Source organism: Emys orbicularis, chromosome 4 (assembly GCF_028017835.1).
Source record: "Emys orbicularis isolate rEmyOrb1 chromosome 4, rEmyOrb1.hap1, whole genome shotgun sequence".
NCBI lineage: Eukaryota > Metazoa > Chordata > Testudines > Emydidae > Emys > Emys orbicularis.
In genome coordinates, this window is record NC_088686.1 from 100,712,464 (window position 1) to 100,729,333 (window position 16,870).

Consider the following 16,870-nt stretch of genomic DNA (forward strand, 5'->3'; position numbering starts at 1 on the left):
TACTGCAGGTTTTCTGTGGGAGGGCAGATCAGATCCTACCATTCTTGCTATAGCGCATTGCTGGTGAGTGTCTGTTCTTTTACATTGGGCTTGAGTCTCCATTCCATCCGAGCTCTGCTTATGGGGCCATAGGAGCAACCCCAATTGATGCCAGTGATGTAAGGTCACTCCAGTGAATGATCTGGTGTGACAGAGCTCTGGTTCGCACTCCTCTCCTCTCCTTCCCACCCATACCCCAACATGCCCCTTTCCCCCCCTTACACGAGAGGGAAGGGAGGATGCAGGAAGTGTCAGAGATGCCCCCTGCACAGGGTAAATTCTCCACTGGATATCCCCAGTCAGTTTAAGGCCAGTTTGTTGCTTATGTAACCCCTCTGCCTTAGTGTACCAGAGAATCTGACCCCGTAAGTTTTACAGTTTAAAGTGTCTAAATAAAAAACTGGAATGCTAATGCATACGTCTTTATTAGGAAGGAAAGTATATGCTCATATTTTGCTAAAATTCGGGCTGATCCTAGGCCCTCTAAGACACTGTGGCAGTGTATAGGAGACACAAAGGCACCTCAGTTAGCCAAGGGAGAATATCCCTGGCATAGTGTTTTCTAGAGATGGGGTTGGGCACCAAAGAAGATGTGACAGGGTCAGGAGAGGGAGTTTTCTTAGTGCTCAGCAATACAAAGATTCTTGGCTGCTCCTGGCTCCAAAGTAGCCCATCGGCAGCCTGAGTAAGGCTCTAATTTTATACCAGAGGCTGTTCCAGGCCCCCGCCACCCAGGATCCAGGCACTGCCATGGTGGCTTAAATTAACCTGTATTCCACCAGCCCATTAGGCTGTACTTTCTGAGAGGCACAGCACAGAATCTGTCCCTCTGCGCTATATGCAAGAGTGGGTGGGTTTTGTTGTTGTTGGTTGGTGTTTTTAATCAAAATAAGGGGCTGAAACTTGAGGTGTTTAATGGTTAACCTCATTGCACTGTGCATTGTTGTCTTTTTTAATTTGAATTAGATGCTCATCAGAGTCAGACATATTAGGCTAAGTAGGTAGCTGGTAGTATGAAAGATTTTACATCTAGCAGTGTAGCAGGCACAACTCTGTCTTGGCCTGAAATAATTCCTGATATTTCAGTCCCAGGGTTCTCTTGAGTACTTGTCTGTCAACTGTGCCAAATTATATGGTGATGTGTTTCTGTGTCTGCTGAGAATTAGGTAAAACAACCAAATTCATTTTCCTTTGTGACCTAAGAAAGGACTGAATCCACCTTTTATGTAGTTATGTGCTCAAGCTTTAAAGCTGTTTTGGATCCAAATTTTCACCAAGTTCAGAGGTTGCTCAGATCGCAGGATTTTGTTCGATCCTATGTATCCGGAGATGAAAAGTAAGGGTTTGTTTACATTATAGAGTAACACCCTTTAGTGACTTCTAAAGGACACTAACATGTTGTGCACTAATTGGTTCATGTGCACTAAAGGTTCTGTAGTGTGCTTTAACCTAGTACTGTTTCAAAGAGCACTACATTAAAGCACACCAGCAGGGTCGTGACACTTTTGTAGCTGCTGCTATGACTCCCGGGACTGGTGTCACTAGCGTAATTCACCAAAGCAAGCGTGGCAGCAGTTTTCAAAGTCAGTCTGGTAAAATCAAACTGTTGCTGGACAAAATCTTTCTGTTCTTTCATGAAACAGTTAGATCAAAACTTTTTAAATTAGTAAAAGACAGTTTACAATTAACAGTTCGTTTAAAAGGCATTGAAAATTAAATTATTTAATTTAATTCCCACAGTGCCTCTTCTTCCTCCAGACAAAACAATCTCTCACTCAAGAATCAAGAATGAGTAGACTTTGTAGAATTCTATATTTATTATCATTTTTGACTGATAATACCAATATTTATTTTTGAGCATTTTTTTTTCTATTTTTATCAATTTAAACTTTCACAGTTGTGGGAAATTAAGGGGGGAGTGTCAGATAACAGTTATTTAATGGTAGTAGACATTGAGATTCAAAACATTAAAACTTACAACGGTTAAAATCCAAATTGTCAATATCCTATGTCAAAATATATAAAGTAAACGGCCTTACATCAAACTCTAGTAAGTGCTCAAGCAGCATTTTTCTTACTTTGCTTATCTGTAAATTTTGATTATAATCCATAAATTTTGTGAGTGTATGTGTGTGTGCGTATAATGAAATCCATGTTTATTGACATTTACCAATAAAACTCTAATCCTTCAAGACTAGGAATGATGCAGTGATTCAGAGTTGGGAGAAAATAATAGGGTTCAAGTGTTGAACCTGTTCAAGACTGTAGGCTACTCTATCCTTTATTGACCAAAAACTGTAGCTGGTGATTATTTTTCCCAGCACACACAGACATAATGTACCTGCTGTTCACCAGCCAGAAAATGAATACAGTTAACATTTGCCTTCATGGTAAACTGAGCAATGAGTTCTGCCTCTGATATCCACCTCGTTCTGTGATTTACTTAGGGTGTGTTGAGAGGACATTAAATAATACACATAAGTGTTTGTTCTTCATTTCTTTTCTCTTGTACCTCCTATTAGTGATACTGAGAGCTAACAAAACAATAAATGTAAATTCAAGCCACGATGTTTCTCTAATTTTCACCAGCGCATAAACTTTAGCAGGTAGCTGATACTTCTGGAGATAAATTGAAACAAGAGAGAATGTTAATTACCCATCTGCCTAGTAGATACTGTTTCTATTTTGTCTAATTTCTAGTTGAAGTTTAAACTAGAAAATTAAGAATCTTACAGTAATGTACCAACAAGCTGTTGTCAGTTAGAGTTTCATAGTGACATAAACAATAAGAAGGTAGTTAGTATGCAAGCCAGATCTGCCCTACTTTAATGGAACCAGAATAACTAAGCAGTTGATCGGTCTTTGCTAATTTGATAGAATCATTAAATCATACATCAACAAATCTGACTTGCTCACTCAGTAAGTTGTTTTGGTTTAGCTGTAGAAAGTTGTCTGACTGCTGTGTAGGTGTGTATACACACCCATGCACTGACGTCAAACCCAATCTAGTTTGCATTCTCTCTAACCAATACCTCTTTTCAGTACAATAGTATTTATTTGCTTTTGTGGTGGAATCACTGTAGTCCTGCATTCTGTCCAGGGAAGCCTATCTAAAGCAGGACCTTTGTGTGAGGCCCTGTGTGAGGCAATTACCAAAATCAAGCCACTGAGTAGATTAAACTCTTGTATGTGTTTACTAACCATATTCCTAAACTGTCCACCGGGGGTCACAGTAAGGTTTTAGTGCTTAGTGACTGCAATATAATATACAGTGAATACCACTTAAAATAATTCTTCATATTATGTAGCATTTTTCCTCTTCAACTTGCTTTATAGACATTAACTAATTAACCCTTTCAATATCCACATGAAGTGGGTATTATCATCCCCTATTTGATGGAAAAGCTAAGTAAGAGAGGTTAAGGGGACAACATTTTTAAGCGTCCATTAATCTGAGAGGGTCCTGTGGCACCTTTAAGACTAACAGAAGTATTGGGAGCATAAGCTTTCGTGGGTAAGAACCTCACTTCTTCAGATGCAAGAAGTGAGGTTCTTACCCACGAAAGCTTATGCTCCCAATACTTCTGTTAGTCTTAAAGGTGCCACAGGACCCTCTGTTGCTTTTTACAGATTCAGACTAACATGGCTACCCCTCTGATACATTAATCTGAGGTACCTCAATTTTTAGGTATCCAGTTTGAGACACCAAGGGTCTGATTTGTTTTTTAGAGGCATCATGCACCTACAGCTTCCACTGATTTCCACTGGAGTTGTGGCTGCTTCGCACCTCTGAACAGAGTTTCTAATGTAAGGTAATAGTTCTAACATCTCTAATTTAGGCATCCAAAATTAGTGGAAGTTTTTGAAAATTTGGTTCCAAGTTCAAATCCACAGAGTTGATGTCTGAGACAGAGGCTAGTATTCAGAAGTTACTGGCTCCCAGTTCTGTGCTCACACCACTAAACCAGGCTCTTAGTCTGAGCATAGATAGTACATAATGAAAACATTGAAGGTGTATAGTATCAGAGGGGTAGCCATGTTAGTCTGAATCTGTAAAAAGCAACAGAGGGTCCTGTGGCACCTTTAAGACTAACAGAAGTATTGGGAGCATCTGAAGAAGTGAGGTTCTTACCCACGAAAGCTTATGCTCCCAATACTTCTGTTAGTCTTAAAGGTGCCACAGGACCCTCTGTTGCTTTTTATTGAAGGTGTATATATACTTACAGGACTGCAGTTGTAACCCACACACCTCCTGGGTGTAGTGTTCTGTCCCATCTAGTGGCACCGAGACCATTTAGAGAGAAAGAGTAATGAGTCTGCTCTACAGCCTTAGCTAAGGGCCATATGGCTTTTAGCTCTTGCAGTAGAGGCTCATGAACTAAGCTCCAGAGGTCCCAGATTCGATCCCGCCCACCGATGACCACGGTCTGTCAGTGTTACACAGTGCTAATATTTTTCTATCTTTAATTACATTAACAAATTTATATAATACAATTTAAAAGTATAGTATTGTGCAGTTTAATTCTGTTCCTCTGTTAAAGTAGCAGTTGCTTTCTTTCCCCCTTGTTACCAATAGATCTTATGCAAATAGAGCCATAAAATTCCTGCCAACCTTTCTTAGGCATAATTGTTTTTTTCACTTTGCATAACTCTCACTGGAAAAGCGATGCCCCAGGCTGATCTGGGTTCATAGGAAGAGACCTAATAGCTATGGGAAGTTAGTAACTTACCACAGAAACCTCAAAACTCTAAGATTGCTTAAAATACATGTCCCACATTTTTTCGGCATTCTTAAAAGCAGAAAAAATCCTCTTGAAAAGTACAGGTAAGAAAGAGTCCCCAGGAAATATGTTCTTGGACTGTGATGACTGTATTGCCTTAATAAGTCAATCAGGCAGTCTTTTCTTTGAAGCAAAAGTTGGAATATATTATCTTGATTACTATATAGTCCCCTGTCACCCAAATGGATCCAAAGTGCTGTACAAATGATTTCCATAAGAATTACAGTAACCATCTCTGAAATTCAGCTACTCTTGGGGTTAAATATGGTGGGTGTTTAACTGTGTGCTCAGCAACACTGCCCGATAGTTTAAGACAGGAAGTGAAGAATACTTCCTCCAGTTGAAAGTGCATGGAGAATTTAGGTAGGCAAATATAATTTCCAGAGTTGAAACTTGGTCAGGACAAGAGTTAATATCTTCGGCTTTTGTAAAAACGGCTACAGGATTTACAATGGCTGCATTTGATCAGGAGTTATATTTTATGCCTTATCTAAAAGACAGCATCTCAGACAGGACAGAGCCCTTAACACTAGTGTTAGCTATTGATGCATTACCTAGTGCAAAATAGTGGCACTGAACCTCAAACCCACTTGAACTGAGCCAGGCATTCAAGATTCAATGTGTTCATCAGCTTTGTTCTAGTCTCCTGAATGTTAGGTGAACATGGACTGAATGTCTGAATAGTTTGGAAGCCAGTGAACCTCCATTCCTGAAATCAGCCTCCCTCCTTCTTTCCCCCAACAACCCTAAAGACATCTAAAGTAAGAAGGGGGGCTCTGATGAGTGTGAGAGGGTTAGAAAGCTGGCTGAGGCTTGTTCTTAGGAGATTCCAGTTTGTTAAACCCAAACCGCTAAAAAAAATTGTGCAGAGGTTTGATTCAGTTGTAACTGTAGGAGTGAGCCTCCAGGGACCAATTTGTGAAAACCCTTTGCTAACCGAACTGTGCAAGGTACACATAGACCTATTCAATACTAGCTCAGAGGAAAAGTGGCACCTCCTGAATCAGCAACATTTTGTCTTGGGGATTTTCCTTTATCATCCTCCTTAGCATATCAGATCTGAGATCACACTCTGCAGTAGTAAGGTTGCAGTGTTTGTTCAGGGATATATTGTAGGTATCCATTACACACTCTCCCTTTCTAAAGAGCTTTTTGAAAGGGCAGTTCATAGTCACAAGCGAATCAGATGCAGAAAGTCTGAAAAATCTCCTAGGAAACAGGGGGGGGAAATCAAGTAAAATAAGGAAGATTGTTCCTTTAAATATTTTATCATGTTATATTTGATCTTTGAAATTTTAGTTAATAAAATGCAAGAAGGCAAATCATTTTTAATTTTAAACTTTATTACTGTTTGTTGTTATAAAGTGATCCCCAGTGTTTGAACATAGATTTTAAATGGATTTGATTTGTATTTTTGGCATACACTATAGTCTGTGGATCACAAGGCATCTCAGTGCTTATCCCTTGAGGTTAACTTGAAACAGACATTCCCAGCAGTGCATGGTCTTTTTAGTCCACATTGCAGTCCATCGTGTCTCTCACCAGCTACCATGCCAACCCTACCTGAAGATGAGGGACAGCCACCAGAAGCACAACGCACCAGTTCTCCTCCAGTCAAAGTAAGCAATCTTAAAAATCTATTCTATTGATATTATGCTGCACAAATCTAAGACTGAACCGTGTCACTTTGTATACTTTCTGAAGTTTGTAAAATTGTATACGGATTTTGTACATGGCTTTTATAAAGGAAAATCATGCCTCAGCAATCTATTAGAATGCTTTGAGGGTGTCAACAAATATGTGAACTAAGGTGATCCAGTGGATATAGTGTACTTGAACTTTCAGAAAGCCTTTGACATGGTCCCTCACCAAAGGCTCTTAGGCAAAATAAGTGGTCATGGGATGAGAGGAAAGTCTTCTCGTGGATCAGTAACTGATTAAAAGATGGGAAACAATGGGTAGGAGTAAATGGTCAGTTGTTACAATGGAGATAGGTAAATAGCGGAGTCCCCCAAAGCTCTGTAGTGGGATCACTGCTGTTTCAACTTATTAGTAAATTATCTGGAAAAGGGGATAAACAGTGAGGTGGCAAAGTTTGCAGATGATATTAAATTACTCAAGATAGATACTCAAGTCCAAAGCTGACTGTGAAGAGTTACAAAGGGATCTCACTAACCTGAGTGACTGTGTAATAATATGGCAGATGAAATTCAATGTTGATAAGTGCAAAGTAATGCACCTTGGAAAAAATTATCCCAACTGTACATACAAAATGATAGCATCTAAATTGGCTGTTATCACTCAAGAAAGAGACCTTGGAGTCATCGTGGAGAGTTCTCTGAAAACATTGGTTCAGTGTGCAGTGGCAGTCAAGAAAAGCTAGCAAAATGTTAGGAGCCCTAAGGAAAGGGAGAGATAATAAGACAGAAAATATAATGCCACTATATTAATCCATGAATACTGCATGCAGTTCTGGTTGTCCCATCTCAAAAAAGATATTTTAGAACTGGAAAAAGTACAGAGAAGGGCAACAAAAATGACTAGGGGTATGGAACAGCTTCCATCTGAGGAGAAATTAAAAAGACTGGGGCTGTTCCGCTTAGAAAAGGGATGATTAAGGGAGGATATGACAGAAGTCTATAAAATCATCAATGGTGTGGAGAAAGTGAATAGGGAAGTGTTATTCACTCCTTCACATAACACAAAACCAGGGATCCATTGAAATTAATAGGCAGCAGGTTTAAAACAAATAGAAGGAAGTACTTCTTCACATAACAGCCGCTCAACCTGTGGAACTCATTGGCAGGGAATGATGTGAAGGCCAAAGTATAACTTGGTTCTAAAAAGAATTGGAGGATAGGTCCATCAGTGGCTATTAGCCAAGATGGTCAGGGATGCAACCCCATGCTCTGGGTATCCCTGAGCTGGGGCTGGATGACTGGGGATGGATCACTAGATAGATTGCCCTCTTCTGTTCATTCCCTCTGAAGTATTTGACACCAATCACTGTCAGAAGACAGGAGATTGGGCTAGCTGAACCATTGGTCTGACCCTGTTGATCAGTATTTGTATACTTAGGGTTCTTCCATTACATCAAATGACTTATATACATGAGGGATGAGAGCTCTACTTTTTCAAGAATAGTACCCTCAGTTTGTTTTGGAAACTTATATTACTTACTTATTATAACATTCTGTGCTATTTATTCCAAAGCTGCCCAAAAATGTCATGTTCTTCAGAGACCGTGAATAAAAAAGAATTATGAAAACATACACATACTGTCTGTTTTATTGTAACAAGGATTTGGAGTAATTTCTTTGCGTTTTCAGAACTAAATTGCAGTATAATATACAATAACTTAACATCTGAGGAAAGAACTGAGTCTTGTAGATGCTTTAAGCTAAAACTAGAAGCACTGTTGCCCTCAGAGCTACAGAGCTTGTTTCTGAAGATGTTATCTTGTTGATGCATGATGGAAATCTATTCTGTCTACAGTATCTATCAGCACTTCACTCATCACAATGGTATCTGAACATGTACCAAAATTACATAAAGTCCAGATGGGTAGTCTACGTAGAAGTCTACATGCAATTTTGTAATTTTAGATAAATAAAATAACCAATAAAATACAGTTTGGCCTTCAAATAATTTGTATGTTCTTTTAAAGATTTTTTTTTTAATTTCTCAACCAATTTTTTTTAAATAAAAAGCCTATTATTTCCTGAGATAAGTATGAATGTCTAGCTGAACAAAACAACATCATTACATATAACAATTAAAGAATCACAGACCAGCCAGGTTATCCTGTTTTATGCAACCTGGTGAAAATGTAGAGAGGATTTATATTCTGGCATGTTTTCAGTTAAAATTTATCATTGTCACTGGAGCTAGGACACTGTATTCTACACTTTGGATAAAAACATCCGCTTCTTTTCTTTTAACATCATAGGAAAATATTGTCAGCAATGAACCCTGCATTGATTTGTCATGCATTCCGTCAAAATTGCACATTTTGCTGAGGGTTAGTTTCCTGGCTTAAGATAAACACCCCAGTTAGATTCAAGTTTAGCAAACGATTAGTTGGGAACATACAGTAGGTCAAGCAGATTACTTTTATCTGTCATGTGCAAATTGTATTTGAGTGTATGAGATGCTCGTTGTGAGCTTGCTAGGCACAGCACACCAGAAGAGGACTAGTATGAGAAACACAAACATCTAGGCCTAAATCTTGTTAATCTGGATGGATATAACAGCATAGCCTCCTGTTCTAAAAACAAGTTTAAAATAAACTACAGTAAATGACTGATTATGAATCTTTGTTTACCAGGCAAAACACTTGCTTTTCTGAGGAATGTCATTTTAAGGGGTAAGAAAACAGAAGAAGGAATTTAAGCAACAAGCTACTTTTAATCCTATCTAAATGTTTGAAACAAGGATTACAACTGGCAAATGTCTGGGCTAGGAGTATGTGCCTGTCACCACCAGGGGCCGTACTACAGCCTGAGTCCTACAACATAATCTAGGTATTAGCTTAAAATAATGATAAATAAAGTAGTTCTGTTTTTCACTAGCTGGAAACATTCCCACTGAAGTCAATAGAAGCAGGGTTTTAAGTAAGGAGGAACACAGCTCCTAGTGTCCTAGAGAAGCTAGTGACTGATTGAGGAATTTCTGGGGCTCTGATCCTTTCCTGCTACTAAACAGAGCAGCAATAGTACCTGCCAGGGCCGGCGCTTCCACTAGGTGACCCTAGGCGGTCACCTAGGGCGGCAGGATTTGGGGGGCGGCATTTTGCCGTCCTCGGCAGCAATTCGGCGGTGGGGGTCCTTCCGCTCCGCGTCTTCGGGGCGCTTCAGCGGCGGGTCCTTCACTCACTCCGGGACCTGCCGCCGAAGCGCCCCGAAGACGCGGAGCGGAAGGACCCCTGCCGCCGAATGCCCTGAGGAGGAGCGCTGCCGCCTAGGGCGGCAAAAACCCTGGCGCCGCTCCTGGTACCTGCTGGGAGAAGAGATGTCCCAACTTTAAGTCTTCCTACCCTTCCTCTTTTCAGATAGTAATATTTGCCCTCTAGCAAGCCCTCATTCTCTTAAGGAGGTAACTCAATCCTACCAGCTTCCCTTATGCTGAACCTCTTTCTAGGAATTTTTAAGAAGATATTTAAACTGCAGAAAATTGCACTGGGTTTTCCAAAATTTAAGGAAGAAACTTGGGTCCGTGTTTTTAATTTATTTTTACATCAATACAGATTCTCCAACTTGCCCAAGTCAAAACAACAATATTGGGTAGGATTTTCAAAAGCACTCAGCACTGGCCTAACTCTGCTCCCATTGACTTTAGTGGGAAAGGAGTTAGGCCAACGCTGAAGGCTTTTGAAAATCCCACTCAGTGTTTTTAGGAAAAAGGATGGGCAAATATTAGGGATGTGCACCTACCCAGCTCCACACACTGCCCACACGCATGCACACTGTTGCTTGATTGGCTAAGGGTCTGCTTGTGGACATGTACGCCTTACAGATACATTTCTCCTCTTCTCTTCTCTCTTCTCCGTGCTCTCTTCCTCCTGCTGCATCCTGTCTCCACAGCATGATGCAACATTGAGACCTATAATAACAGACACCAAAATTGGTGAGTGTGAGCACCCGCTCCTATTCTGATGCAGTCTAACCCCTGACACTGAATAGGAATGTTGCCTGAATAGGGAGTGCAGGATAGGTCTTGTATGTGTCCTGCCCCATAGAACATTAAACAGATTTATTTATTTATTTATTTATTTATTTTGACAAGACCATTTGTTCAGCACTGAAATGGTTTATACAGAATGATTGCTCAGGACACAAATCATATCCCTTTTTCTGACTTTGATGTTGTGTCCCTTTATAAATTCACTTTCTTAGAATGAACTGACCTGCAATAACAACCCGAATCTGTTGATCATAGGGTTTTAGAATTAAAAAAATAAATTGAATAGTTTCCTACAGTTGCGTTAAGAAGCTAGAGACTAAGAAATTATCTGGGGATATGTGATAGTAGATTTTTGAAACTGTGTGTAATTCTCATCTGGGATTAGAACCTGGCTGTCTCAAGCCTTCTGTATTCTTTTCCACCTGCATGTTATCAGGGTCCAATGGAAGCTCTCCCTTTCCCTCTTTTTAGTATAGAGAGTCCCTTTATCATCTTCAACCCTTCTCTTCTTCAACTATAATCTGATTTTACTGGCTCTCCTGAGTTCTGATAACATATCATCCCATTATATTTTTAACTTTTCTTTTAGACCATTTACTTTATTCCATCATCCAAATCTTGATATTGCTCCTTTGACTGTTTCTTATTCCAATTTGTATCAGACATTGATTTTCTTTTAAATTGCTGGATATTATCTGCTTTATTTTGAAAGGGGGAAAAGCCTCTCATTTTTATTCTGTCTTGCTCTCCTGTCAAGAGAGCTACAACTGTGAATCTCAGTACTCTACTGCCCTCTCTATGCCCCCAATTCAGCAAATCACTTAAGTATATGTTTAAACATGAGCTTAAGCCCCTTTGAAATCAAAGTTAAGTTAAGCATGTGACTAAGTGCTTTGCTGAATAGGAATGAATTTAAACATATGCTTAAAGTTAGCTACATGCTTAAATACCTTGTGGAATTGGGGCCTAAGCAGGAAAGGAAAAAGAACATTTTAGTTGTCAGAACATTCTATGATAACAATGGTCAATCCTTGTGTTACATTAGTTACTTAAAACAAGAATCCATTTAACTAAAATAAGATTTACTCAGTGGTTTTATTTTAAGGATAATCTGGTCAACTAAATTAAATATTTGTTATCTAGGTACCTGTATTGTCCTCCATTTCTCATGTACTCAAAACTCCCATTGACATCAATGAGTTTTCAGTATGTCCCAGTATTGCAGGATCAAACTCTAATGTAAAAGATAGATAATGTAAATATTGGGTTGTCAATGCAAAAATTGACTTCCACAGATAGGGAATGTAGGATTGGTTTCTTAGTTTAATTAAATTAGTTATCACAAGTAAATAGCAGAGCCCCCAAGGCTCTGTCCTAGGACCAGTGCTATTCAACTTATTCATAAATTATCTGGAAAAGGGGGTAAAAAGTGAGGTGGCAAAGTTTGCAGACAATACTAAATTACTCAAGATAGTTAAGTCCAAAGCTGACTTCAAAGAGTTACAAAGGGATCTCATTAACCTGGGTGACTGGGCAACAAAATGGCAGATGAAATTCAGTGTTGATAAGTGCAAAGTAATGCACCATGGAAAAAATTATCCCAACACTACATACAAAATGATGGCATCTAAATTGCCTGTTACCACTCAAGAAAGAGATCTTGGAGTCATAGTGGCTAGTGCAGTGAAAACCTCGGCTCAATGTGCAGCAGCAGTCGAATGTTAGGAACAATTAGGAAACATTAGGAAAGGGATAGATAATAAGACAGAAAATATCATAATGCCACTATATAAATCCATGGTCCATCCACCTCTAGAATACTACATGCAATTTTTGTCATAGACGACTTATGCCTCCCCATACTGGGGTCAGGCATAATCTAAAAGAGAGGGAGCCTGGCTGGGGAGGTGGTGGTGGTGGCAGGCCACACCTCTCTCATTCCCGGGCCTGACTGCTGGGGACAGGGGCTGAGCGAGCCGGAAACCTGCCGAGTGGGAGGGGGGAATCTGGCTCACTCAGGCCGTCTCCAGCAGCTGGGCCTGGGCAGGGGGCGGCCAACTGCCACCACCACCTCCCTTGCCACTCTCTCTGATAGCCACTGCACTGCAATGAGTATTAGCAAAGATGGGTGTTTCAAGAAAAGATGCTTAAAATGGAAGCACGTATTAGTAAAAATGGAATCATAGAATATCAGGGTTGGAAGGAACCTCAGGAGGTCATCTTGTCCAATCCCCTGCTCAAAGCAGGACCAATCCCCAACTAAATCAACATCTGGGTGTCCCTACATCTCTGATTGCAAGAAGCAGGACTGAACAGTAGGGGATTGATCACTGGATAATTGCTCTGTTCTGTTTATCCGTTTGAAGATCTGACACTGGCCACTGCCAGAAGATGGGATTCTGGGCTAGATGGGCCACTGGTCTGTGGCCATTCTTATGTTGAACTTGGAGCTAGAAACAAATTGGTGTCATTTTAGCAAATCTGCAGTTATGCATATCACATATGGTACTATGTATTTTATCACAGTTATAAATGACGTTTCCTTTCTGACATGTAAATATACAAATATTTTTACGGTTCTCAAACTGCATTTTAAATTAGTTCTATTCTTCTTGCCTAGATTTGGATTGTACACGGATAAGCAATGTAAAATTACTGAAACAATGAAAATGAAACATCCTTTGAACTTGAAAACAAATGTTTATGTATAGTGTGAGACAAGATCTCTAGAACACACACTGGATGAAGTTCATTTTGTTTCAGAAATAATCTGCTAATATTATTGTTTCTGTTAAAACTTCCTGAGAAAGAGGATAGGTGGGGCACATCATAAAGAGAGCAGTGAATCAGAGAACATGGAAAAAGGGCAGTTAGCGTACTGTACAGTTTCTTAGTTTGAGGCTGGTTAGAAAGATTATTTTGCTAAATTTGATCTGGGATTTTACTGTTGTTTTTTATCTCTCATAGTACATCATGTGTTTGAGTTACTCAGGTTTATTTTTATTTAATTTTAAATAGTAGGTGAGTTTTCTAGCTTAAAGGAAGGAGAAGAGAATTCATATCATGTGCTTCAAATTAGTCACAGCACATAAGTCCTTTCTGAGGCAGTTTTGTTTGAGATGCCATTTTGTCTGTACTGTTAAAATGCATTAGAATACTGAGTATTATTGTCTAATGGCTGAATTGTAGCCATTCCTTGTGCAGGTGCATAAGGGACGAGGCATGAGGAGCTTCCCACTTTAATCATTCAAAGACTCGTAGACTTTAAGGCCAGAAGGGACCATCATGATCATCTAGACTGACCACCTGCACATTACAGGCCACAGAACCTCACTCACCCTCTCCTGTAATAGACAGTAACTCAGCCAGAGGTTATGTAATACCTCAATCATGATTTAAAGACTTCAAGTTACAGAGAATCCACCATTTACAATAGTTTCAACCTAAAAGTGACCAGTGCCCCATGCTGCAGAGGAAGGCAAAATACCCCCAGGGTCTCTGCCAATCTGACTCAGGGGAAAATTCCTTCCCACCTCCAAATATGGCAGTCAGGTGGACCCTGAGTATTTTGGCAAGACCCAACAGGATACAGCCACAGTTGCTCATTTGAGTACAAAGACTGCTCTTGATTAATAGTATTTGGCTCTGTGACAAAGGGCTCTGTGACTCCTTCCCATACATGCAACCATGTATCGCACGGGATAGGGCATGAGCTTTGCACCACCTTAAAGGGTGTGCTGGCTGAATTATACTGAAGAATATATATGATGACCTAGATTAGGTTACTTTAATCTGACCTAATCTTGAATTCAATGATTTTTGAAAAAACAAGCCTCTTATTTCAGTTCCTAAATATCGATTTAGGCACCTAATTTTAGTCACCTGTTTTAAAAAATCTCAGTTGCAATCAGGGGCGGCTCTATGTTTTTTGCCACCCCAAGCACGGCATTCAGGCGGCCTTCCGCTGCATACCTGCGGGAGGTCCGCGGTCTTGTGGATTCGGCGGCGTTTCTGCGGGTGATCTGCCAGTCCCGTGGCTTTGGTGTACCCGCCGCCGAATTGCCGCCGAAACCTCGGGACCGGCAGACCTCCTGCAGGCACGCCACCGAAGGCCACCTGACTGCCGCCCTCACAGCGACCGGCAGGCCGCCTCCCGCGGCTTGCCGCCCCAGGTACGCGCTTGCTGCGCTGGTGCCTGGAGCCGCCCCTGGTTGCAATCCTGACATAGTCCAAAAGGTTTTACCCTTTGTTTATACCAGCTTTATAAAGATCACTAAGGTGTGCATGTGTAGGAGGCCTGATCCTGCTCACACTGAAGTCAATGGTAGTTTTGTCATTGACTTCCACGTAAGTAGAATCAGACCTGAAAACTGATTGTTATAGGCATGTGCTATTCATTCAGTAAACAGGGCAGGAAGACAGCTCTTTCACAAATGTTAATAAACAGGGTTCTATAATATCTGATCATAATAGTTTGAAAGCAACATCAGCATTGCCTTTACAGTCTCATATTACAATAATTAGGGTTTCTAGGTTTTGTCATTTATTTTTCCAAATATTCAGGTAATATATTTCTTTAAGTTTAAATCTGCACATAATTTTCTTAAGCATGTTTTTATATTTCTTAATTCTCACTCCCCTATGATCACCAACATGGAATGTCCTGGATGTGACATCTAAATGAGAGTTATGGTCATGGAGGTGAGGAGCTGTGTAAATTTCCTTTTTTTTTTTTTTTAAAGTAAAAACTCCTGTTTACCAGCAAGTCAGAAATTTGGTACCTGTTTTTACGTAATTACTTGGAACTTAAAATGGAAGCCTTAGTCAAAATTCATTTTATCAATTTACATTTGTCATCTTGATTTTAATCATATGTTATTTGGGAGGGAGGGTTTTATAGGTTCACTTGCAATAATGCCACATATTTTAGTTTTATACCATTTTGAAGCTATTGTCAATGCCTTTGAATTTATCAGATGAATAAATGTATTCAACAAGAACAAAATGTGGCCCTTGAGGAAAATGTATTTATAAAAAATTGATAAGTGGCGTACTTAATGGCAAGCAACTTGAGAATTGCTGAGATCAGAGTATATTTTAGTTCATGTTAGTTGTACACGTGCCCACTGGGTAAATATGTTTGTAATGACTTTGTTTACTACATTGCATTTTTAAGATAACCTCAAATGGAGAAATGATTGAATGAAAGGTATCAAAATAGTCTTTTTAAAATTATTTTTAATTGTTTCAAATGAAGAAGTAGTCATTTTGTAGCCTGAATGTCAGAAACTTTTTTGTTTTATTTTGACATTACTCCTAATTTTGGCGTGTGGATTTCAGCTCCGTGAAACTGAATACCACATCTTCTAAATACACAAATCAGTTTTGTCAGGAGGACTTTCATTAATCTATGTATTTTGAGTAGACACTGATGAAGTAGTTCTAATATTTTAACCCTAAATTTTACAGATTTAAACCTATCTTCTGATTAGTCATATGTCTTTGTTATAAATCAAGATTACTTCATTGAGCACAGTTGGAACAAATACAACATTTCACTCAGAGCCAATTTGAATTTACAGAATGGAAAAGCACATGTGAATCTCTGCCATGTATACCACATAACATATTGTTTTAGAAGCATTCAGAAGTATTGAGAGCCAAATTCTGCTGAATCCATTGCTCATTGAAGTCAATAGTAAGTCTCCTTTGGGTCAGGCTTTCAGTTATTGGGGTGTAATTGAGGGGAAATTTGGCCCTCAAAAAACTTACATATTATATAGCTGTATTGTATTGTAACTATGCTATAGAAATCCTATTTTAATTAGTTCATAAAGTATTTCATTAGAATTGTCTTGGTTCTTAACTCTTTAAATTAAGAATCATTAGGGTGGTAATTTATGGCAAATGCTTTCTCCGCTTAATCCTTGTCAGTGTCTTCTTGGTAGAAGTCCCCCAAATTAATCTCCTAATTGTTTCTACTGAAAAGTGGAGATACAGCAAGTTATTCTATTGCTCTGGTAGATTTGTTCCTTCAGAATACAGGGAAGAAAGTGCCATTCACTTTTGGGCAACTTTAACTCCAGCCAGAAATACTAACAGTATTGCAGAGCGGTGTGTTCCATTCATTTTTTCCTAAAATACAAATAAATCTTTCAAAATGAGCCTACACTCTCTTTTATCAGTATAGTTTTCTGTGAATTGAGGCTTTTCAAACTTATTTACTTGATTAGTGTCAGGAGTAACAATAATCCATTTGTTTATGAAAATACTTAAAATGTGCACTGAATTCTTCCTTTTTTCTCTTTATATTTGCATAGAATATAACACTACTTAGCATTTACATAATGACTTTTTAATTTCAAAGC

General features: G+C 39.3%; 1 protein-coding gene across 1 annotated transcript in view; it reads left to right on the forward strand.

Moving 5' to 3' along the window:
- Positions 1 to 6,370: 6,370 nt before the first annotated feature.
- Positions 6,371 to 16,870, forward strand: part of IRAG1 (inositol 1,4,5-triphosphate receptor associated 1) — a 68,517-nt gene continuing 58,017 nt past the window's right edge. The window contains exon 1 of the mRNA XM_065403220.1: positions 6,371 to 6,439. Within this exon, the coding sequence (XP_065259292.1) occupies positions 6,371 to 6,439 (69 nt within the window). The remainder of the gene's footprint in view (positions 6,440 to 16,870) is intronic.